A 24,704-nucleotide genomic window follows, 5' to 3' on the forward strand; every position below is an offset into this window, starting at 1 on the left:
AATTAGAGGAAGGTATTTTTATGAATTGATCCATTTTCGTTAAGTAAACCCTCAAAACCGCAAAAGAAACCGCAGCATTAGTTGCAACTGCAATTAGTTAAAACGAATGTCACAAAAATAATTTGCTACAACCACAACATCCATGCATCTCCGTTCAGCGTTCTTTAAGAACAAATTTAGATTTAGTTGATTTTGAAAGTCTATCCATAGAAAACATTCAAAGCACACAGGTTAAGAACCACTCCTTTTGAGATAACTAGGGATACATTGTATATTCTTTTAAATAACAGAGGAGTTAGGGAATCCCGGGGAAACTATACAGGGATATAATGAACAACATGGATTTGCAAGGATGTTTGAATGTTCGTCATGTGGGTCATACCCCCTCGCATCTCCGTTGTACATTTCATTTCTGGTTTGGAGAATTAATTCCCAAAGGTAGAGTTCCCTCAGGTACATTTGCTGATTGCATACATCCCTCCTCGATAAGCCAATGTCTGATAAGCGATCCTAGAGACTCCCTTCAAACTTTGGAGTTAGACTCGAGAGCCACCCTGTGTTAGTTTCTACCAAGAAATAATAGGGTCTGATTAATTAGTTTCCTAATTATTCTCAGCTAATATTGAAAGGAGGGTTAGAAGTTTCGTTTTCGTCAGAAATAAAGAAATAAATTTGAATTTAATTTTGCGACAGAAACTGATAAATTTCTTTGGAAACCATTGAATTGGTTTAAATCAATTGCAAATTAAAATAATGTAATGCTATGTTCCTCATAAACGATAATTAACATATAAAGACAATATCACAATACTTTTTCCTATTATGCTAAACTTCAAGGATCACTCCATTTCATGTGCAAAACCATTTCATTAACAACACTCTAAAAATTTGTTTTCTCAAAACTATGTTCGCATGTTACATTTAGGTAAAGTAAAGAAAATGCTGTTTACATCGATATAGGGGTCTTATTTGATTTTTAAAATAGTAAACATAAGATGGATAATTTTTTTAAATCTCAAGTCATCAAGAACATAACTTTTATGTATGAATTAGCAATTTTAAACAATAAATTCAAAAGGTGTCTCCATCCCTCTCCGAACCCTTAGCGGCGTTAGTGAACCAGATCCCTTTGTTACGAGAAGATGATCCTGTTTGAAACCTCCGTCAACATGAGATGCTAATTACAAATGTTTAAACACGAAAAAACAATAAAACGTCATATGCGAGTGTAGGAGATACGCATTGTTTATCCTTTGCCTCGAAAGAGCTACGCTATCTGCCGAACCGACGGGCTGTGCATTCCCGCATAATTTGGCATCCAGGGTAAACACTCATCGTTCCCATGCCTTGCCTTGCGTAGCAGCGTAGGATTCGCAATCGATAAATATTTACCCTCCGCAAAACCGCACCGAAACCCGGATGTCGACGCTGCTTTGCATAGATTCTCGAAGCCGAAAAGCGTCGACTTGTGTAATCTCGCCCCCCGAGCGACGTCCGCTGCGTCCATTTGCTACCGCCAATTTATAGTTGCCTGCCTCACGGTTTTAATCCACCATCCGGGGGAAAATCGGGAGAACGCCACAAGGAACCCTCCGTACACCGAAGGTCCTTAGAACGCCGGTAGAGACCGCATACCCCAACGAAGTAAGGGCGTCTTCCATTTTTTCGCTTTTTGTTTCGTCCGACATCTCCATCATCAATAAAGTATCTGAGAAACGAGCAAATGCTCGAGCTCGTTAGGCAACCTATCGCTAATCAGCCCATCGGTGTGTTATTAAAACTGAAATCCAAATCCCAACCAGCTCGCCGGCACGCGGACAAACAGCGTATGCCCGCACAACGGTGGGCGTGTGGACAAGGGCAAGAAAACAAGCCGAACCTGATGCTCCATCTTATCGCAGTTTTTTCCCCCGAATAAATGTAGGTCACGGTTTGCACAGTTCCGTCGTAAAGATTCGCAACGCTGCGTGTGTTTGTGTGTGCGCGCAATTGTGCGATTGTGTTGTCATCAAGCAACAAGAAAACGGAATCCTCATCATCCAGTGGTATATTTTCGCCCAACTTACGGTAGGCAGAGACCCTATGAAAAGCCGATGCTCGAATATGATTTTATGCCGTCCCATTTGTCCCACACCCAGATTCGGCGTATCTCAGCGAACGTCGCTGCTTGGAGGCTCATCAACTGATGCATATTTGATGGGTCTATTGACGGGTGGATCAAACCCTACGAGCCGGACGAAGGCGTCGGGGAGTGCCCTATTGTATTACCGACAGGGACGAAACAACAAAAAAAAAACGAAAAGGAAAAAGATTTTCCATCGGCATCCAGTGCAGGATTCGGCCGGTTATGAAACAGCGCAAATCGCCATCGACGAAAAAAGGACACCCGTTGTTACCGCCGACGTTGACAATCATGTAACACGTAATCAATGCTGATAGTACAGAACTTTTAACTTACCTTTTCGGAATACCTGCACGCTGGACGAACGCTCCACCACAATTCCTTTATGTCTCTTGCGGCAATATGCCTCTGCTCAGCTCGTACTGGCGGTGATCAGAACTTTCTCGCACAAAGCACACGGACAGGGATGCGGTCACCAGCTCCAGCTAATAGTTCTTTGCGGAAAACTTGCTTCTTCACAATGTTTATCGACTGTTGCAATCACCGCACCGCAATTTCCAACAACACATACACAACCACCGTCACCGAAAGGAAGCAACTCTAGACGGCCATATTTAGGGACGAATATCCTGCATTGTTTTGACGTGCAGCGCGAGGGCCGAAACACTGACACCGACTACTAGCGACGTTGGCAACCCTCCTCGGTCCGACACCGAAACCGAACGGCAGCGTCGTAGTGTGTGACATAACTGATGGGCACCCACACTACTGGGCCACCACCGCGCAACTGAAAAGGACGTTCGGATACGAGATGTGAGAGCGGGATGGCGCAATGGGAGGAAAATCTCAACCCCATGAGTCTCGTGCATGTTTGCACGGCACCTTCACCAGCCACCCACGCCCTCCGTGAACGCGGACGAGGAGTTTCCGTATCCTTTCTACGAGAATGCGATGCACGATTCCGGCACGTGCCAACTGTCATTTCGAGCGGGATGGAGCTACATCTGTTTATGTTGGAATGCGCACGCGCGTGATCCTTTTTCCTCCATCGTACCAATTCACTCTCCTATGTTTGACACTTTTAAGGCAGTGGTTTTTCCGTAAGGACATTTAAAGTCCGGGTTGATGCTTCCGTTCTCCAAAATATCCTAAATTTCTATTCATTTGAATCGAACGCTTCAAATAAAAAAAGGATTGACAATTGGATAATGCATAGCTGTTGTTGCACTATAAAATATAAAATCAGTTTTTATTATTTGCTATTAATTGGTATAGTATACATTTTATGTTTTATGTTGTGTACAGATTATATTTAAAACGAAACATATAGAACTCAATTTCAATTTGTATTAGACAGTTCAAACGTATTTATTGCTAGGGCAATAAAATGATCTGAAATTATCCGTAGGCATTATTTAACTTTCTAAATGGATATTATTACCTGCTAGCGTGAAGCATACAAAAAAAACAATCATTCGTTCCTACAACCAACTGTGTACTGTAAAGCAACGCCTTCAATTTGTTTTTTTTTTGTTTCCAAGAAAACTTCATAGAAATAAATGGCCCCAATGAGTAGCTAAAACTAGTGTCAATGCCCGGAACAAACTTAAAATATATCAAATAATTTATAAATCAACACCGTCTGGACCAATCTTGACGATGTCTGCGAATGATTTATTCCGTTTTACCCAAGGAAGGTTTTAGATGTAAGAGTATTTGAAAATTCCGAAGGAAGAAAAGCCGGAAAATGGGATAATTCGGTAAAACGGCTTTTTCGATGTAAAAAAAATTACCATCCATAATAAAAAACTAGAAGGCGGCTGAACTTATCTCAACAAAGTTTTCTGTTGATTTGTTCCTTTTGGTCAGGGAAAGGGTTTTAGAAAAATGGAAACTTTCAGAATTTCCAAGAACAAGCCCAGAATCAGTCCTGGACCTTGTGTACATCGTTGATGGAGGACAAAATGGGACCTAAATTACTATATTCTGATACTCCAGAGAGACTACTAAAGAGTTGCGACAAAGTAATAGCAAGGGTGGACGAATAGGCAATGTACGGAAGTTAAAATATGAAAAGTTTTGAATTAATACATATTCAAGGAAAAACAAGCCACTTTTTGTACAGGTTTTAAAACTTCACTTTAAAACAATCCGGAGAAAAGAGAACCGTTAAACCTAATCCGAATCAAAATTGTAAAACTGTATTGAAAATTCAAATTTGAAATATTTTGAAACATTTCAAACGGTTTTTGAAATATTTTTAAAACCGGTTCAATGATCTCTGTTAATGTTTGAATTCAAAAATTACAACGGGTTTTTTGCCATTGCTAACATGTGATGAGTCGGTAAACTGCACTAGTTCTATTGATTGTTTAAGTTGTTTTGGGGCACAAATGATCTTGTGTTTTATGCTTTTGCACGTTGTTGCCTTGACGGTATGTGTGTTGCGTTTTCAGATTTAACCGTCCACCAATGTTGAGCCATGCTAAGCCAAGACGGTGTCCAAGTGCCGTGGGACAAAGCAGAACGCCGAGTGTGTGCAACAGTTTCTATCGTACAATATGCTAGATACGGTTCGTTTGTATTCTGTTTGAGAGGATTCTGGGATTCTTTGATATCAAAACTAACCTTTTTTAGTTAGTTTCTCGCTCATTGTATACAACAATCATTACTATATGTACATTGATATTTGTACAGATTCAACCACCAATTTCAAAATAGCATGACGTTGGAGTTAACAGCCTTGTTTTTACAAATCAATTACAGCATATATTTTGCAATTATATCGCCACCAATTTGTTTAACCATGTTCAAACGTTTTTGAAAACCATTTCACGCTCGCACAGCTTCCATCATTATTTGCTCTTAAATTACAAGGATTTCGACATTGAAGTGGACCAATCTGGACATGTTTTTGTTATCTATATTTGTTTCATTCATTAAAATAAATTAATTATGCTAGGGTTACCTAAAGTGCAAAGAAACCTTTGCAAATGACAGAATGCAGTCAAACTGTCAAAATCCTTGCGAATATATTTTTCGGTCGGCATGTGATTAATAAATGTGCGCGCTTGGTATTGAGTGCGAACGTACAGAGCATTGTTGTTTGTGATCATGTGTAATGTTTGTTGATAAGATTTTGATAAACACATTACCCCTGAATGCCATTCCATTTCATCGGCTCACGAATATGCCACTAAACGCAAGAAAATTATAGCAAAACTGAAATTTGCGCGTTTATGTTATGTCATTTGCTCATGTAAACCTAGGTAGTAGTGCTAGCTGGCATTAGAAAATTCTCTGATCTGAGCACCGCCTTATGAATTCGCATAGATACAATTTTATCTTTAAAATCCTAATCTATTCGGAAACACTGATAAGCGCAGCAAACGTGAGGCAATCTTCATCTATGTTATCGGGGTGGGTATCAGTCAGCAAAGCACGCTTCACCGAGCACCATGGATATATACGAAGAAAATTTGTTACGATTAAATAAAAAGATACGCGAGTTAATGAGTCATATAGACACATGTGAGTGTTTGAAGTAAGTGAATGTGAGGTAGTTGGGCGTGAACGTGGGTTTTGTTTGTCATTCTAGTGGAGACAAAAAACCAAAAGCTGCTGCAGGAAAACAGTGTGCTCGTGGATGATGTAGCAAACTTTCGAGTTCAACACGCAATTGCCGAAGAGGGCCGACTGCGGTGTAAATCAGTGCTCGAGAAGGAAATGGCTCGCAGCAGCGAACAGTTCGAGGCGCAGAAATTGCTCAAGAAGCGATACAACGATTTAATCAAAGAGTATGTAGCCCAGAACCAAAAGCTACGAACTTACGAAAGTCAAGATAACGCTAAACCGGTGCTAGAGAACCGGAAAAGAGTTCCGGTCGAGATAATAGGTATGTTTGAAAGAGACAGAATTTTTATTGAAAAAAACAAAAGTACCAAACATAAAAATAAGTTGATGGAATAGTAGTTGGTTTAAGCAAAAAGTGTCTGATCATACTAATGAAAATGTAATTGATGGTTTATTCATTTTCCCCCCTCTAGGAACGCTCTCTGATATCGGAAAACCTAAAGCCCATGAGGAAAAAGTGGCTGCCCTGGAAAACCGATGTGCCAAGTTGGAAAAGGAGCTTTACAAAGCATACGCCATTATTGACGACTTGGAGTTTGATCTTGAATCGGTAACGATAACATTATGTTTGAATGATTGTTTATTTTAAATATTGTTTTTTCCCTGTTATTTTCTTTTTTCATACATACAATTACACACACTTTGACCCCAAATATATTGACCAGTTCTCATTGTAGCCAAAAAAAATCCAAATACATGTTATAGAGACATTTTATACCTATCAAACATGGCCAACTAAAATCTAGAATGGGGATTATTCTAAATTTTGGTTGGCCATGTCGATCCCGTCAAAATGAAGCCTTATCAGTATCGCAAATCATTCAAAAATAGTTCACGGTGTTCGAGTTGTGTACAATCAGTATCCGACTTACGCGGATAATGGGGACCAGAGAAATCCGCGTATCTCGAATATTGCTTGACACATAGTTTATACTAGGAGGTAAGAGATCGAGCTCTTGTGTACATGTATCATAGGATATTCAATTTTTTTCTTTGTCCATTAATATGAATGCAATGCAAGCGTATTCAAACAACATAAATTGCAACAAACGAAATAAACAGCGTAAGTTATGCAAATGCGTAATTTACATATTTATTCGTGTGGTTGTACATCTCAGGTATTTAAATCGATGTAATAAACCCAATCTACTGTCAAATTTTGAAAACCGCGTATCTCCGAATCCGCGTAAGTCGAGAACCGCGTAACTCGAGAACAGACTGTAGTTGTGGTTTTTTCGGTTTATATTTGATTGCGTATATGACCGTTCAAAATGATTCATTGGATTGAGATCAGGTGAACTGGGAGGCCAGTATTTCTGGATGAAAAAAAGTCAGTCAAATTTGCCCGTTATCGGTTGTGAATCAAATTAACTGTGTCAAATGGTAAATGGTTTAACGGCCATACTACCTCAATATATTTTACTTCTATATTTTACCATAAACACCCGTAATACATGTTATGTGAACCCAAATGATAGGTTGACACATATATCATATCATATCAAAAAACAAAAGGTATGCTTACAAATTATTGGCAGCATACAGTCGAATCATCATGTTTCACCAACAAGTTCGTTTAATCCAATTTCAAAACTTTTTTACTATTATTCGTTTCTATTAGTAATCAGTCATTTTCATCTTCTCTATATTGTGCTAAAAAATATTTCAAAGTTTGTTTGGTGATCGTAAAATTAAATTAAGATTCGTACCAGCATTCCCGAAAAAGATGATTCAGTTTGTAGGTTTAAAGTGCGTAGTTTTCAGTCATCATGGAGATGCTCATACTACAATTCTATCACTTGGAGCTTATGCTTGGAGCTTTTGTGCTCTTATTGCATGCTGCTTCTTGTTGCATGTTGCCGGGCTATGACTAGAATTATCCAAGATATTTAGGATCAAACGTACGAATTAACTCTTTAGCATCGCTTTTCGGATCAACTGTATATTGTATATTTTCTCTTGAACATTAGGTTGCCAAACATTTACAGTTTACTATAATTATCCTCAATTCAATCATTCAATCATTGGTTTGGAGCAATGTTCATTGATTTATCGGAACTGTTTTGTAATTTTCACGGGTCGCAATGGATTTTATTTTCAGATTGACCATCTGGAAGAAACGAATCAACGGTTGGAGAAACAAATTCGAGAACTTAAAGCTGAACTTGCGCAGGGTTGTCGTTGCGCTCCGCCCACACCAACAAGCGCCAACAGCGTGTCTTCACCTCTGCCCGGTGATTCAATGTACGAAACATTAAAAGACATTCACTGCTCTCCAAAGGAGCATAAATGGTCCAATTTGTGTTTACCGTTTCGTTTAGGGTGACCAATATTAATTTCTTCTGTTTCTTTCCCCTTGTTTAGATACACTTTCGAAAGTATCGAAACAACCGAACACGGCTCCCAGCAGGATGAATCAAAGGTAAGCAACCTACCGGGGCAACAACAAAACACAAAACAAAAAACCCACGGCACCCGCTCAACGTTTGCCAATTCCATTCTGCAAGCCTTCCAAATTCTACGCCCGTTGATGGGGGTCCACGCGAGATATTTACAACGCCTTCGGCGATTCGTGCCTGAGAAGGACATCTAAAATTTCGGCTACGTTCGATTCATTAACGTCCGCACCGAAATAACCAACCTGGTGGCTAAAAGGCTCGGCAGTTCGTTCCCGGCTTGAAATTTGCCTAGCCGTACCTTTGGGTATTGCCACTTTTTCCCTTTCTCCTGCCTGTTCTCCATTTCGGTCAATTCCGCGTGCCGGTTGCCCGAGCTGCGCTTTATCGGGTGCCTAATGAATCGTTCCAATTTCGCCCAGGGAGGCCCGAGAAAGAGGCAGAGGGCTGGAGACACACTGAGTGTTGGACGCTGGAGGTTACAAACTTACTCAAACTTCCCAACGACCCACCGGCCCGGACAGCACTTTCAAGGCTGCCCTGGCCAAGTGAAGAAAGGTTCGCAGGGGCAAAGAAAGAGGCACTCTGGCGGTTCGGAGAGCCGTTAAAAACTACGCTAAATTTACAACAGCACGAAAAAGAAAAAAAAAGGTTCGCACTCTGCTGCTGGCAGCCCTCTTGAGCGAACCTGAGCAAAGGGCAAAAAATCAACCCCTAAGACCGACAGGGAAGGTGCACCCGGTGGGCAAATAGTTCGCGAAATGAGTCGGCTCCCGCGAGGCCGGACAGCACTCAACGCGCTCAGGGACGAAGAGAACAAAAACTCACACCCCAATGGGCAGCGCTCAATAAGGCTTTCCAGAAGAAACATTCCATGTCAGGACGACAGCGTGCGCCTTGTGAAGGTCTTTTATTGGGTTTTTTTTTAAATTCCTTTTTTTCGCGAATGAGTTTATACATTTCTTTTATGTCTGTGCAATTGACATAAGAAAGTGAAGTAAAGTTTCATTGGAAACTAATTTTGCTGTTAAAAATCATCATCTACAACTCCTCAAAAACCCAAAACAAAGTTTAACTCTATAATTGCTGCGTTTGGTACCAACAAACGATCCAATATCTGAACATGTTCCAGACACTTGCCAACTCTCGTCAGTTCCAATCTCAACGCAAAGTGGTAGAGAGAAATAAATCGCGCTTTAAACCTACTCCACGACCGCCTGGTGACGGCACGATCAGCTTTCGTTTACAGCGGATAGTTCAGTTCCCTTTTACCGCCCGGCAGTTAGCGTTGTGGGCGAATACGGTGACCTCTTTCTCGATGAAATGCTGCACGTTCGACGCGAGCGCCGATCGCCAGCGGTCCGAACTTTTCACGGTCGAGGACTCGGACCCGAACCCAGCGCGCTGAATTCGGGTTACATCACAGCCACGGTGGTTGCCAAAAAAAAAAAATTGGGCTTGCCAGCACTTGCGTACAGCGCAGCCGGTTCAACCACGACGTGAAAGCCACTCAGAGATCTCCAAACCTTTGCCAGGACTACGTACAACCCGAGATTGGCTGTCAATGCAGGATTTGGTTCGTTTTGCAATTCGAGTTCGTTTTTTAACCGAAATGTATAATCAGTTTGATAGTGCAGTGTTGCATGCGGACCGTGTCATGATTTATGAGTTCGATTGCTCAAGACTCTGGGGGACAGATCGAGAAATAATCGATGGCTTGATTGCTGTCCATCAATTTTAACATTAATTGTTGTGCGATCTGGTCGCAACCAAAAACGAACTCAATCGCGGCAAAAGGAGTGTACTTCAACCTTCGTTTAATGTAACGCTTTGCAAAGCATGTTATTAACACTCATTTGTCTGCGTGAGGTACCTATTTTAAAACACCTTACTGATATTTTTCAAGTAAATTCGACTTTTATGGTTTTATCTGAAGATTAAAAATAAAATTTTTAATGCATGTTCGATTAATCAACATAAAAAGTACATAAAGAACAATTTACGTAATCTTACCTGAATTTGTGCATAACAAATAACTTCTACACGTCATGTCTTATCTGATGGGCCATAGAAACATAGGATGTCAAGTTTAAGGCTTCTGGTCGGCGTTTTCATCTTCGTTTAATTCCTCCCAGCTTCTTTACCTTGACATTGGTCGCATCGCGATCCACAGCGAACGTAGCGCGGGACTGGTTTTTTATAAAAAAAGACGCAAGACGCTTCTCCCATCGTAACGCTACGGATGCGGTAACAAACCTTTCTGAGTTGCTGATTCGACCGTAGAGAGTGACGAGTTATCTGGCAACGTCCAACGAAACCGCCTTTACGAGTTTCAAATTTCCCTTTTAGGCGCTTCTAGAGGATGCCGTTCACTGTTTCGGTTGACTCTTCCATTAGAGGAATAAAATGAATCTCAAAAGTGAAGAAAGTAGATCGAATCACCAAAAAACAAAAAAAAACCTTTCGAATTAGACACATCAAATGCATCATCTTGATATCTTTCCATATCTTTTCATATCATTTTATGAACAGCACTTGTGATCAAAATGTTTTATTTTATTGGCTCGTCCTTCTTTTTCTTTCAGGAAAATAAAGAGGTAAAATATACAGAGCAGACTAATGCTGACGACACGCTCTCAAATTACCTGTCAGGAAGTGAGGAGCAAGAACATATCTATAGTAATATTACACGTTCTACATCGAATACAGACGAAAGTGAGTTAGCTGCAAATTCCACGCTATAATTTTGAAAATATGTAAGATATGTGAATTCCGCAAGTGGTATACGTTATGTTTAAGATTTATCCCAAGCAAATAAAATGATTGAACCAAGTTTTTTAAATTGTGTTTTGGTAATGAAAAAAACGGTTACCATAAAATGTAGAATAATCCACTACCCATGGCGTAAAATCGATATGCAAAAATCATTTTGAGCTGACTGTGTCTGCTGCACCATATTATTCCACACCTACGAACATTCAGCCATTGCGCACTTAACCCAAGCTGTTGCGGAGAATGAAGAAACAGGAAAATGTACGTCCTTGAAAACTTTCACACGAGAATTGGCAATGTTTCCCATTACCTTATGCATGCCGTCATGTTGTAGTCAGTATTTTTACGAGGTTTTTTTTTCCGAAGAGTTCAACTAGTGGTTTTGGGAAAAAACTTTTCCACAACAAAACTTTTCCCAAACAAAAGGTTAGAAATACAACAAAACATAAGTTGGCAATATAAAAGAAATAATAATTATACCGTCATAAAGAGATTTTATAAAAATAAAGTACGTTATAAGGCACAAAAAGTCACATGAATTAGTTTTTCGATTTTACATTCAATAAAACTCTTTTTGATAGTTCAGTTTGTTTTTACATGGGCTCTCAATTAAAGCACATGTGGTAACAAGCCATCCACACAAGTGCAATTCAACATTGCTAACAATGTTATCCTTTTTGCAATCCGGGCTACGATGGTTGTAACTGAAACACGCGACACATGCAAGGTCATCTCGATGAAGGAATGTTACATAAGCGACTACTCGGTGGTCGTGTGCTAAACTTTGTCACCAAGTGAGCGCGCGAGGGTGAGAGAAATTGTTAAACAAGATCGCAAGATCGCGAGATCGATCATTATAATCATCCCCGTCCGCTGCTTTCGCTTTCGTGACTGCTTGAGACCGCCTCAAAATTGGCTTACGAGATGTCAATCAAGCTTTGTTGCATACCCTTTCCATCCGTGCGCCATACTACGGGCACGTTGCCGAAGAAAGGAATTTCGTGCGTCGTCGAATAGTGTGTTTGGAAAAAAAAGCAGAACGCATTTCCCGCACGATCCCCGGCGATCGCCATTCACAAATATCTTTCCGCTGGTGCATACTGCACGGCCGTTTCATAACGGCGGTAACATGCTCGGCATGGTGTTTATTTTTCTCCTCCCCTTCTCACACCTGACCAACGTCAGGGCTCGATCGAAGCTCTCGAAAAAGAAAACGAAATCAGACGGTGTTTCCACGCCGGCTTGAATCAGGTTTGTGCAACTTATGAGTCACACGGGATGAAGGAGTGTGGAAGGTTTGAGTAAAATTATGAGCTGATGAACGGATGTATGAAACATTTTCGGACACAATTTTGCAACTAACGTGGTCCTTGAACTGATGACTATGACGTTCAACTGATCTTCCCTAACAAATTAAATTTACATTATGATAACTACAATTAATTAAATTATATCAAAAAATGTCACCCACGCCGATTTCGGAGGTTCGTCGTTTTATATTTCGGTTCAAATCAAATCTTTTTATCCATGCCATGAAACAAGCGACATGATAAATGTTCACTTTAGTCTTGATTGATCGAGCTACCAGTGGAGCAAGCGGGTGTGCCCAAAATACAATAGAGACATTCCTCTGGCGGTATAATGAAACAATTCGCCCGGATAAATTATGATTTATGGAACTGGTGAGTCTCGGTAAATATTCGTTTGCTACTACATTTTTCCATTTACCATTCGATTCCTTGGAGCTTCATTTTGCCCCAGCATTTTTATATACATACCTTTTTACGACGGTGACATAATCTATTTAAATGGATCCGGTTTAAAATAGTTATAAAAAAACACAGGTCATGAAGCGAAATGTATGCGAATTTCTGGTTTATATTAACACTTTGACGTTCGCACAATTCACGGTGTCGCAACGCTTTACGACCGGCGCGTTTGCACTAGTTTCTCCATATCTGGCCGCCCTGTTTGATCATTCTTTCTCAATCTTCATTAGAATTTACGTACGAACAGCAACGCGCCGTATGAAATTTGATTACTTTCCATTTGACATTTGTTTACATCCTGTAGTCTGTGATGCGTGTCAGGAGACAGCGTTGACAGCACACCAAAATGATGTGATCGGATGCAAACTGATACGGAGCCATTACATCTATGCGTGTATCCGGACGTCAGAGTGTTAAAATAAATTTATCGAAACAAACAAAGGCTTGACTGTTCTATAAGTTCCTTTTTTTCTCATGCATAACATCGCCTTTTCAAAAAAAAATACAACAAATTATCGACAACTTTTGCTCAAAATAAGTGGTTTGATACAATTATTATTTGTCAAAAAAATTGAGTATTAGTAAATTGAAGAAATTATTTTGGCATATACATTATTTTATCTTTGCGATATGCACAATTCCTCTCGCTCCTGTGTTGGGGTACGAGGTGGGACTCATCATCATCATCAATAGGTTTGCTTTTCCTTTATGATATTTTTAATTTTCATTATACTTTTATTGATATAAGTTCATGATAAAATTTTAGCTATATTAAATGTATTTGGTATGTTTTAAAACATACTTCTATTCCAACGATCTTTGGATTTTATTTTCATTTTTTGCCAATTTATTTAAATGATGGAAAAAATTTCGTGCGAGATTAGTGCTGAATGCAATCATAGTAAATAAATAGAAACAACCAGTTCGATCTGTCAAACGATAGAAAATAAGAATTTGGTATAAAAATAACAACGGTAAACTAATTCTGACAGTGTTAAACAAAGTTAAATTTTGAATTAAAAAAACAACCTTGAAAATTAACGAATGAATTGTAACAACAGTAAATTTATTCCCGCGCATTACACCACCCGCACATTTTGTAAAGCAATAATTTGTTATGATAATGGAGGTATTGTACAAATTAAAAATACAGTAATTTTCGCTGATGTTTGTGCAAAATATGAATAAAAGTTATAGTCGAAAATATTAAAAAATAATCAAATTTCCAGGTATCTAATTAAAGATTATGATCAAACGTCAACAAAACAATCAAACTCTCCCAGAGGGCTAGAGCCTTATATTCAATGAACCCTATGTAATCCTTGAAATGCCCTTTAAAAGAATGGTGAGCGGAACTGCAGGTGGTTTCTCGATTAATTAAATTTCCTCCTTTCACTTTGAATATTTTTGAGTGCTTTTCATTATCTTCAATGCCAGAGCGGCCTATTGCCAGAACAAGGCTCCTTCATCCCCTCCAACAAAAAAGCTCAGTTAGTATAACCTTCAGAAAATTAGCCTAAGCAATGACGGCTAATCCTGCCAAAACTACCTCCGCCCAAATATTGTGTTAGCTCGTGTAAGCTCACCGGGCGAATACAGCGCGTACCTGTTAGACAGCATCAGTCCGAATACCACCCATTGATCCATCGATCACTCCACTCATTGATCAAAGGCCCTTCGCGGGAACAACCAGGACACCTGACGTGTGTAGTAGATTAGCCCTCGATTGCTCGAGCCTTAAAGGGCATTGGGTCGGTTGCAGTTTCAACCCGGCCCGAGGGCGTTTTGTGAAGAAAAGGAAAAGGTTCATACATCACCTGAACTTGACCACACGACGTACGAGGAGGAACCCATTAATTATGCACTCCAGCGGGTCGGATATCGATCGGATACCGTCCGGTACCTTGCCCCGGGGCGTCAGCGCATTAACGCATTTCTGGGGCCTAATGCTCACCACGCTTTTGACGGGGCACGTACGCCACAGCGTTGACCCTCAAAACTCGGTACGCCTCACCGTCGACTCCGTGTCTTATGGATCCCTAATCCCGCCGTTCTTCGACATCGACCCATTAGCAGCAGCAGCAGCAGCAACGGCGGCGGCGGCGGAGCGCTCTAACGCCGAGATGGCGTTGGCACGTTCGAGCCCTCCGGCAGCAGAAAGGTGTGGTTTACGCCCGGAATAATGATCTCATCGGCTCAAGAAGGCCCCCCGCTTTGCTCCCCTCGCGCGTTATGGCCAATGGGTTAACCTGTGCCCCCGGCGTTCGGAGGATCGGCGAGCGTGAACGAGACGGAGCGAGTGCCAACTAGCGGCATCGCCGGGGTTGTGACACATTTCACCGAAAAATTAGTGCAAACGCCCGGCGAACTGACGGCGCACGGTGTAAGGCTACGGGTGGTTCCCTATTTTTCTCTCTCCACAGTGCGGTCTCCGTTCGGCCCTTGAACTAAACTGTAGCAGTTTGCTGAAATCAGTATATAAAGTGAGTTTTGACCGGAGAATTAGCACAGTTTACCGACGCCACCGAGGCAGCAACGTTCAGTGTGTGTTCAGTGTTTGGGTTTTGAGTGCATTTCAACCGACTAGGGGTCGTTAGCAAGTTCTACCATAGTGATGGCTTTCAAAGTGCGTATCCGCAAGTGTTCTAGTGACGATCATGTGATGTCGCTCCAGTCTCAAAGTGTCGTAATCTTCTCTAATGAACCCGTTCTGTCGCTTTCCAATTTCGCAGTACGTTGCTCTGTTCGCGCTGATCGCTGTGGCCAGTGCCCAGCACTACCAGCAGTACCAGCAGCCTCAGTACCATCACCAGCCACAGGAGTACCATCACTACCAGCCGCAGCAGGTCGTGTACAAGCAGCCGGCGCTGGTTAAAACTGTCCAGCCTGCCCTGCTGAAGACTGTCCAGCCTACCCTGGTCAAGACCGTCAAGCACGTCGAGTATCCCGATGCCCCGGCCGAGTACCAGTTCGCCTACGAAGTGCACGATGACCACACCGGAGACGTCAAGAGCCAGCAGGAGGAGCGCCACGGAGATGTCGTCAAGGGTCAGTACACCCTGATCGATGCCGACGGATACCGACGCGTGGTTGAGTACACCGCCGACGACCACAACGGATTCAACGCCGTCGTCCGCCGGGAACCCGTCGAGGGCCACAAGCTGGTGAAGGCCGTCGTCCCGGTCGCCAAGGTGGTTGCCCCGGTCGCCAAGGTGTACGCCGCCCCGACCGTCACGAAGGTGTTCGCCCCGCAGCCAGTGCACCAGCACTACCAGCCGGCTCCGGTGCACCAGTACTACCAGGCTCCGGCTCCGGCCAAGGTGTACGCCCCGGTCGCTAAACTGGCTCTTCCCGCCGTCGCTAAGGTGGCCGTCCCGGTCGCCAAGGTAGCCTACGCTCCTCACCACGAGGCCGTCAACCACGTCCAGTTCCACGGACCATCCAGCAACTACAACTACTGAGCAGTTGTTCCGATGCCATAGACTCGACACCCACACCTCGAAGGATGAATTGGACCCGATTAGAGCTAGCGAATACATGGCGGTTACGTTAACTAATTGTAAATAACTGTGTAAATATCGCACTACATCGTATCACGATAGATAGGGTAGTTGCACAATAAACTGATAACAAATTAAAAATGGTTTTGTATGCCAATGTGGACAACGATAATCTTTCACAGAATAATGAATTTTTTGCATTCATCTTCAGGGATCTGAATACTCCGGACAATATTTTTTCTTATGTTAAAGTCCATACTATTTTCAAAGCGTAAATATTTTGGGATATATGACAGTTACAGTAAGTATTGATAAACAAGTCGCAGCAGTGATCTTTTTCAGCTAGCTTCCTCTTTGGTTCTAAGCTCACAAGTCTAAGTTCTAAGTCTTCAAAATCAAACTGTTTGGATCCTCGACAATTCTGTTCAACAAATTTGATTATGTTACCATTTTATGGAAAGTATTCTAGTTTTGGAAGGCTTTATACACTCATCATAATTGTTTTAGATTGCTCTAGGTATTGTCTTTCAAGTTTTGCAAGTATCTTTTGATTTTATTTTTTGCTAAATTACGAAAAATGCTAAGAAGCCTTCAGTAAATAAATTCTTACAAACGTCTCATGCTTGAGACTACTTTTGTAGATTTTTTCCCACCGCTTTTGGATTTTCTGATGACTTTGATGAAACCGAATGAATATCTGCAAGAGATAAATGGGCTTGTTGTGACTAATGCGGATCGAGGCAGAAAACGTGTTTATATGTTAGGGTTAAAAGCTTAGCTGATAAGAGCGAGTTGTCTTATCTTTATCAGTCCGTTGTCCTCGCTCTATTAGTAGCTCAGTTTTTTGTAATCGTTAAATTTATTTTAGTGTATGTGCTAGGGACACCGAAGCGGGAAACCATTTTTGTAAAAGTCTCTTCTTCGTCAACTCCTGCGTCGGTCGGACGTTTGTACAGTCTTGGTTAAGCAATTTAATGTTAAAATAAAAAATAGAAAAAATACACAACGTAGGGTAATTGTCCAACAGGGTTTCTTTGCAATTCATCCCTCAGCTGGACCATACGTGATGATTATGAATGAAATGAAAACTAACTATGATTACAGTATGTCCCATAAAAAAATGCGAAAATCGGTACCTCAGATTCAAATTTTTTTTTTCAAACAAAATAATGAAACAAATTGTCATTTTAGTTAAGGAATCGTTTCTTAAGTCTTTAATGATTACATTAATAATTAGGTATACCATTTTTCTTGATCGCCTCCTCCATACAGGGACAAAATCGAGAGCATACCTTCTGAATGTATAAATCAGTTTTCGAGATCCACGCCTTGGCAATTGAAGCTGTCAGGAATCCAACGATGGTGCTAGAGCGTTCACAGGCCCTAACCTGAGCATGTGCCCCTGTTATTTAATCTAAAGGATTCAAGTCCGGGCTGGTGGGAGGTCAAATATAATTGCCAAAAAATCCATGTTTTTCTTCAGCCACGGTTGAGTTCTTTTTGAGGTACGTCACGGGACTCCATCCTATTGGTAAATGACGTGTTTTTGTGCTGCAAAGTTGGCTTTTATCCATGGCAGAACGTGGTCCTTCAAAATGTTCATATTAACCTCGGTATTAAATTTTAATTCAGCTTTGATAAATGCTGAAGGCATTTTAAAGCTATTGGGCGAAATGGTCTCAAAATCTATGATTCCAGCCGAATGTTTGGTTGTAAACTTGATTTTCAGGTTCTCTGGAACATCCTCAATCTTCTTAGGCGTTATAAATCTGTCTGTACGTGTGTTAGACACGGGATCGACGATAGACATTTTTTCATCAGAGAATACGATGACGATATTCTTTTGTTTTGATGCTGACACCAAACGTGTCGAGAACTCCAGCCGTAGTTGTTTGATTCGGTCTGTTACAAGGTGATGCTTTACTCTGACTCTGGATGAACATTTCAAGTCATGTTTGATCATCCTATGCATGGTAGATTTTGAAATATCGGCTTCCTTAGCCAATTTCCGGATCGATCTGCTACGATTTTGTCTCACTCAACCTCACATTGATCTGATGACTTTCGGCGTGCGAGTGGACCGTGGATGGCCACTTCCTGGCTTCGTGGGATGTGGTCCACCAAAGAGTGATCGTAGGATACAGCAAACAGTGGCCAGGTGGCATCCTGCGATCGATACAATTTGTTTTACGGGCTTTTGGGCGAGCAGTAAACTAGTCACAATCTCCTTTACGAACATTTTTCACATCTTTATTACTCGAGAATCACTCTTTTGATTACATCGTCTCATAGTATACTACCAGATGATTACACACACACATGACCTTGGTAAAAATAACGTTTAAAGTTACCCAAAAATGAGCATTGAAAATTTTCGCATTTTTTTATGGGACATACTGTAAACTACAGTACACATTAACATATTTATATTTAACTTACGATACATTTAAAATATGTTCTTCGAGCTACATAACATACTGTTAACAACATAAGGGTATGTTAGAGCGGTCATAAAACATAAGTTCAGCCTAAATCAACTCTTATAACATATCTTCTTCTACTTCTTTTTCGGTCATGCCTGCTCCATTACGGGCTTATTAGAATTGATCTCTTTAGGTATGTCGATAGTTAGTCCTCTCGTATGGAGTATGATACAGTATTGGCTGCGATTCGAACCAACACTGTTGAGGGAGCGTCTCGGTGCTCGTGGGCCGATTTTTTAACTCGGCTGTTACGAATCTAAAAAAAATATTGAAAACGTCTATTCAAATCCTTATTTAAAACATGGCGAGGTAAAAGTTATTTTACAAAAATCATTTACTTCAATAAATTAACAAAATAAAAATACACATTTTACATTTTTACTATGTTTTTTTTCCATTTATCCAAAGATATAGTTGCTGGATAATTATCTGTAGACTATAGGACTAAAGGACCATAGTATTCGTATCTTTGCTCATTCATTCGTATTGTTGGCTGATGGTATGCGAAACCAGGATGGTTTTCTGATATGATTGTTTTTTACAAAAAAAAATTACGGGCTTATTAGAATTGATCTCTTTAGGTATGTCGATAGTTAGTCCTCTCGTATGGAGTATGATACAGTATTGGCTGCGATTCGAACCAACACTGTTGAGGGAGCGTCTCGGTGCTCGTGGGCCGATTTTTTAACTCGGCTGTTACGAATCTAAAAAAAATATTGAAAACGTCTATTCAAATCCTTATTTAAAACATGGCGAGGTAAAAGTTATTTTACAAAAATCATTTACTTCAATAAATTAACAAAATAAAAATACACATTTTACATTTTTACTATGTTTTTTTTCCATTTATCCAAAGATATAGTTGCTGGATAATTATCTGTAGACTATAGGACTAAAGGACCATAGTATTCGTATCTTTGCTCATTCATTCGTATTGTTGGCTGATGGTATGCGAAACCAGGATGGTTTTCTGATATGATTGTTCTGGCATCTTGTTTACTGTGCATTGTAATAACACTTTGCAACAATATAAAAGAAAGAATCGTACTTTGAAGTTGATACAAAGGGACAACCTTTCGTCGCAAATTTTTGGTCACAAGCAATATGGGTTTTTCTTGGCTATTACTATTCTCTTACAGCTGCATCGAAGTATTTATGTAATACGTTCCGCTTGGAAGTACACCTGAGCAGCTCGGATAGAGAGAACACTGCGTTAGATTGTACACATTCGGTAATTTATTTACAGTTTACTAGCATAACAATTGAACTAGCATAGATGGAAGATGAGGCAGTATGACATGAGAGGTGAAAATGGGAAGTTGGTTTGCTAGAGAAGTGTTCCCGGGGCGGGGAACGCCGTCTTCGATCGACTCCAGAACTCGCTTAGTAGTGCTGTTCGTAGTGGGGCTGGTGGCTGTAGTGGACCGGGGCAAGAACCTTGGCGATCGGGGCGGCGTACACCTTGGCGACCGGGACCTTGGCGACAGTCTTGACGATCTTGTGGCCCTCCAGAGGCTCACGGCGGACGACGGCGTTGAAGCCGTTGTGCTCATCGGCGGTGTAGTCGACGATACGACGATGACCGTCGGCATCGATCAGGGTGTACTGTCCCTTGACGTCATCTCCGTGGCGCTCCTCCTGCTGGCTCTTGATGTCTCCGGTGTGGTCATCGTGGACGGAGTACTGGAACTGGTACTCGGCCGGGGCCTCGGGGTACTCGATGTGCTTGACGGTCTTAACCAGGGCAGGCTGGACAGTCTTGATCAGCGCAGGCTGGATCGTCTTGACGACGGCCGGCTCGTGGTGGTACTGGTGGTACTGTGGCTGGTAGTGGTGCGGGTCGTAGTGCTGAGCGCTGGCGACGGCCAGGAAAGCGACAACTGCCAGGAACTGTTGGAAGTGAAGAGATAGAATTAGAACCTCTCGTGTCTAGCGAACCCATCCCTGGCGGAGGATAAGCCTACTTTGAATGCCATTTTTGTTCTGCTTGTGAAGCTGTGGGTTACGGTTCTCTGCTGGATCGTGTCCTGATGAAGGTGCTCGATGAACTGATGCAGATTTAGTGCCAAAATTCGCTATTTATATCCGCCGAGATCGGGCTCCCCAAGGCTCGGGTGAACTATCAACCCCTCTGGCCGATCGGTTGTAGGTCGTGCGTTGTCAATAATGTTCCGCAGCACATTCTTCCACCGTGCGCCATTCCGCCCAGCAAGCGGCAAGCGGGGGTAGTAGTATTCGCGATTGCGATTTCTACGCCTGATTATCTACTACTCCTTCCTTCGCTTTGCTACCGCCGATCTGGCCTCCCCTCTGAGTGGTTCGGGCTCGATAGTACGTTTTTGGCAGTACATGCAAAATATGATGTCTGTCGTTTGTTATTCTTCGGTTCTCTTCCCTCACTCTTCGCGAGAGCACTCTCCAAGCGCTCGAGGGCATGGTTCAGATGTATCCAAAAGAAAACCAGCAAACCATATTCGCTCCCTTCCCCGGGGGTCGCGATGCAACCCTGCGAACGCAGGCGAACGGATCGGTCGGGTCAATCTAGTCCGACGGACCGACCCGTCAGTCGAGCAACCAACCCGCCAACGAGACGTTCGGTCTGGCGGCCAAACTGTCAGACATCGACGGCCCGAACATAAACCAGCATGAAGCCCTATAGAAAATTTGGACCGAATCTACACGCCTGCGTCTTCTACCGTCAAACCGGTGAAGGCCATCTTCGCCCGACGCGTTTAGTCTAACGCAGGGAGCGCGCCGTTATTGAGCAGTTATGAAAGTATCACGCATTCCCGCGCCAGAAAACGGCGAGATTTTGGTTCGTCTGGTGTCTCGGCCGCTGGTTGGGGAACCATTGCCCAATGCGCAATTCGCTCGAGGGCTGACAAATGAGCGGTTAAATGCTCATCCGCCGTCGACGGCGTCGTCTGGAATGATGAGGGTTTGCGTGCTCCGATGAACCAGCGCCCCGGTGGTGTGGCCTTCTGCGCCATGCACGCAGGTGATTGGATACGGTGTTTTGGGTTTGGGTCCGATTTTGGCGTTGCCCGCCTGATTGTGGTAGCTCCCGGGCCGATCGTGCCCACCATGACCTTAACATTCGCTACCTTGTTTCCCACGGAATGGGTCAGTTTCATCTCCATTCGGCCACATCGACCCGATGCACCTCAGGCCATCGTTTAATGATGCGCTCCGTATATGGTACACTAGCGATCAGCATGATGATGATGTTCATAAGTAGAACCGATTTAAAATATTAATATTAATCCATCCTGTACACGTCTTTATTAGGGATAATGCTTTAGAAACAACATCGCACCTTTATGGTATTTTTAATGTGCATTTTATCGACTTCAATTCGATGAATAAGAATAGAAAATGCAACGAAGACATGTTTCAACTTTTTTATGTCATGAAACATTAGTGGATAAAAATGTTAAAAACATTAGTGGATTAAAATTTCATTTCATTCACATTAATGGGTACAATTGTTAAAAAAATTATATTAAGTTACAGTCTACTTATTAAAATTTTACATGGTTTGGTCAAAACATGCAAAATTATAGAAATAATTGAAACCAATGATGTGCCATAGGAACAATTGAGTATGTAGTATCACAAGTTTATATCGATGCTAAAAATATAGTAAAACCAAACTATGAATAACATACTATGCATTTTTCGTAGTTCTTTTCTTTCTTTCGTTCTGTACTTGTTTCTCTCAGATAATTATTGTCATTTATCATTCATACTCGTTTATCTTGTTGTATGCGTAAGCTGTACTTTCCAGTTGCATTACTCTGTTGCTCTCATTTATTGTTTCCAACCTGTTTACAGCTCTAGGGGTCGTAGCGTGCCGACTCAAAAGTAAGTACTAACAGGTAGTGTCTTAAAAAACACACCAGCCGACTTCTACCTTCAAAGGCCGATTTCAATTGCATTCCATATGTGAACATAAAATGACCTTCGGTATGATGATCGTTAAAATTTTCCTGGAAAAAAACCTTCTCCTCCTGCAACACACAATCCTGCCCCGCTGCATCAAATAGGGGAAATAAGGGCGTCTCGCTGGCGCTAATGTGTCGCGCTGTTTCAACCCCGCTCTTGGCGGCAGACGAGAATGGCGTTTTCACTTTCATTCCATTGACACACATTTTCGCGTGCAGGTAAAAGCATGCCCCCCCCCGCGCCACCCACCCCCTTACCAACCCTTTTTTCCGTCTCCTCATATTACCATTCGAGCCCATGCCATGGACTATCCTTCATCAGATTCATCCTGGTAGCAGCGAAACTGGTTCGCCAGCTGCCGTTGGCCGGCATCCCGTGGTCTTGATCGAACGATTTCGGATCAAGAGTATCGTGTTTCGATTATATAACCGCAATTCGTCTACTTTCAAGGTTGCCGCGGCTGGCGTTTGCCCTACCTTGTTGCGAACGAGACCCAGAAGAGTTCGAAGAGCGCAAGCGCGACCCGGAGGCGATTACCCGATCTTTCGGTCGTGTGAGATCATGCTCCTGCGTCGTATAGCCTTACCCAGCATGTAGGGTTATCGAAGGTACAACGAATCAGAAACGAATTTAAAGTAAATTAAAAAGTTTACAACATTTTTTGAAGAACTGTCAAACAGCTTTACATAATATACAAGACCTGCAAAACGAAATATACAAGACCTGCAAAAATATTCCTAATTGGTTCAATATGATACCAAAGGTTTTAAATGTGTAACTCTGATGTTTAGAACACATGGTAGCAGTATCAGGCACTAAGGAAGCCAAACTATAACAAATCTGCATGAAAAATTTCTTTGGCAAAAGTCATGTCAAATGCAGAATATCAGAAAGCTTTTAAATGCAATCCGAGCACTTACTGCCTCCCCGAATCCGAACCCCAACCTGTATGTTGAAGAAAACGAGAGAGGCAGCGTTTTGACGGCTGATCTATTAAACCCCATGCTTCCGTATGATCGAAATACTCCAGCTCTACTTTTGAGGAGGCGGTCAAAGCTCGGACAGCTCGTAAAGGGAATTCGTGTATGCCCTGGAACACATACTCGCCTTGTCCCCCCATTTACAACCGGAGTGATCTTGATGTCAAAACCGGTGTGTGCGTACCTTCAGCAATGGTACGATGGCCGGGCCCCGATGCGTGTATGTGCTCTGGCGTTATACTTTTACCGAAATTTTTAACCTCCACCGTCCGAAACCAGTCAAAACGGGGTCTTTGGAGTGCCGCAGTCGGGCGAATTTTTTTTAATACGTAGCAACGGCGCAATGGTAAAACCTGTTTACCCGAATCCAGAGGTTACTCGGTTTCAGTGCTGCGCCAGTTCGAGTGTGCTTGACAAGTTCACAGCTTGACATGTCAGCTATGTGCTTGGGCTAGGGCCCTCTTTTAGGCATATGCTTTTCACTTTTCACTCGCTCAAACACCCGCTTATGTACTGTTTGTCTATGCCTGTGTCACTGTCTGACATGAGTGACACATATTTTGGTAAGCTTGCCACTCTGGTGGATATCATTGGCGCATACCGTCTGAAAATGAAAATATGTAACAGGTTTTGTCAGTGCTGTTTACATACATTTTGAGCTATCGATGTGATTGCACATGCGTGTGAACTATATCATTTCGTTTTACATCTCTTCAGTCTCAGAACTCCACATCTCATTCTAATGTTTTACCACTAACCTGTTAGTTTGGTAGCTAAGATTATTATTGAACAGAGGGATGAGAATTACCGGTACTGCTGGTGATATCCGATGCGGAAGCTTAACTGTAGGATAACTGCAGGCGGGATCCGGATGACGCAAGATGGTCAAAACTGCAGGTATCAATAACACATTGATAATTGTTCATTACCTGTACAATTTTCTCAGGTCATTTTGAAGTATGAATTCCTGAAGCCTTCGCATGATAGAGATGGGAGCATATTTTGTGAATACCTTTTCTATTGGGCTATACCACACAGGAATTTGAAAGTATTGTGATCTTTCTTGTGTAATCTTCTTCCAAACAGTAATAGGACACCCTAAGG

At 42.0% G+C, this 24,704-nt stretch overlaps 3 protein-coding genes across 3 annotated transcripts; 2 read left to right on the top strand and 1 right to left on the bottom strand.

Moving 5' to 3' along the window:
- Positions 1-5,580: 5,580 nt before the first annotated feature.
- LOC131293556 (myosin-3-like) lies at positions 5,581-10,536 on the top strand. Its single transcript, XM_058321632.1, has 6 exons — positions 5,581-5,653; positions 5,721-6,017; positions 6,169-6,305; positions 7,857-7,999; positions 8,120-8,177; positions 10,501-10,536. The coding sequence occupies exons 1-6, from the start codon at positions 5,581-5,583 to the stop codon at positions 10,534-10,536; spliced, it is 744 nt and encodes a 247-aa protein (XP_058177615.1).
- Positions 10,537-15,306: 4,770 nt separating this feature from the next.
- On the top strand, positions 15,307-16,153 carry LOC131282604 (pupal cuticle protein Edg-84A-like). Its single transcript, XM_058312110.1, has 2 exons — positions 15,307-15,318; positions 15,425-16,153. Exons 1-2 carry the CDS (start codon positions 15,307-15,309, stop codon positions 16,151-16,153), a joined length of 741 nt encoding a protein of 246 aa, XP_058168093.1.
- A 3,905-nt stretch (positions 16,154-20,058) lies between these two features.
- LOC131288715 (larval cuticle protein A2B-like) lies at positions 20,059-20,651 on the bottom strand. The gene is made up of 2 exons (XM_058317891.1): positions 20,640-20,651; positions 20,059-20,565 (listed from the first exon to the last, which is right to left on the bottom strand). Exons 1-2 carry the CDS (start codon positions 20,649-20,651, stop codon positions 20,059-20,061), a joined length of 519 nt encoding a protein of 172 aa, XP_058173874.1.
- Between the last annotated feature and the right edge of the window lie 4,053 nt (positions 20,652-24,704).

This window comes from Anopheles ziemanni, chromosome 2, assembly GCF_943734765.1.
Source record: "Anopheles ziemanni chromosome 2, idAnoZiCoDA_A2_x.2, whole genome shotgun sequence".
Classification (NCBI taxonomy): Eukaryota; Metazoa; Arthropoda; class Insecta; order Diptera; family Culicidae; genus Anopheles; species Anopheles ziemanni.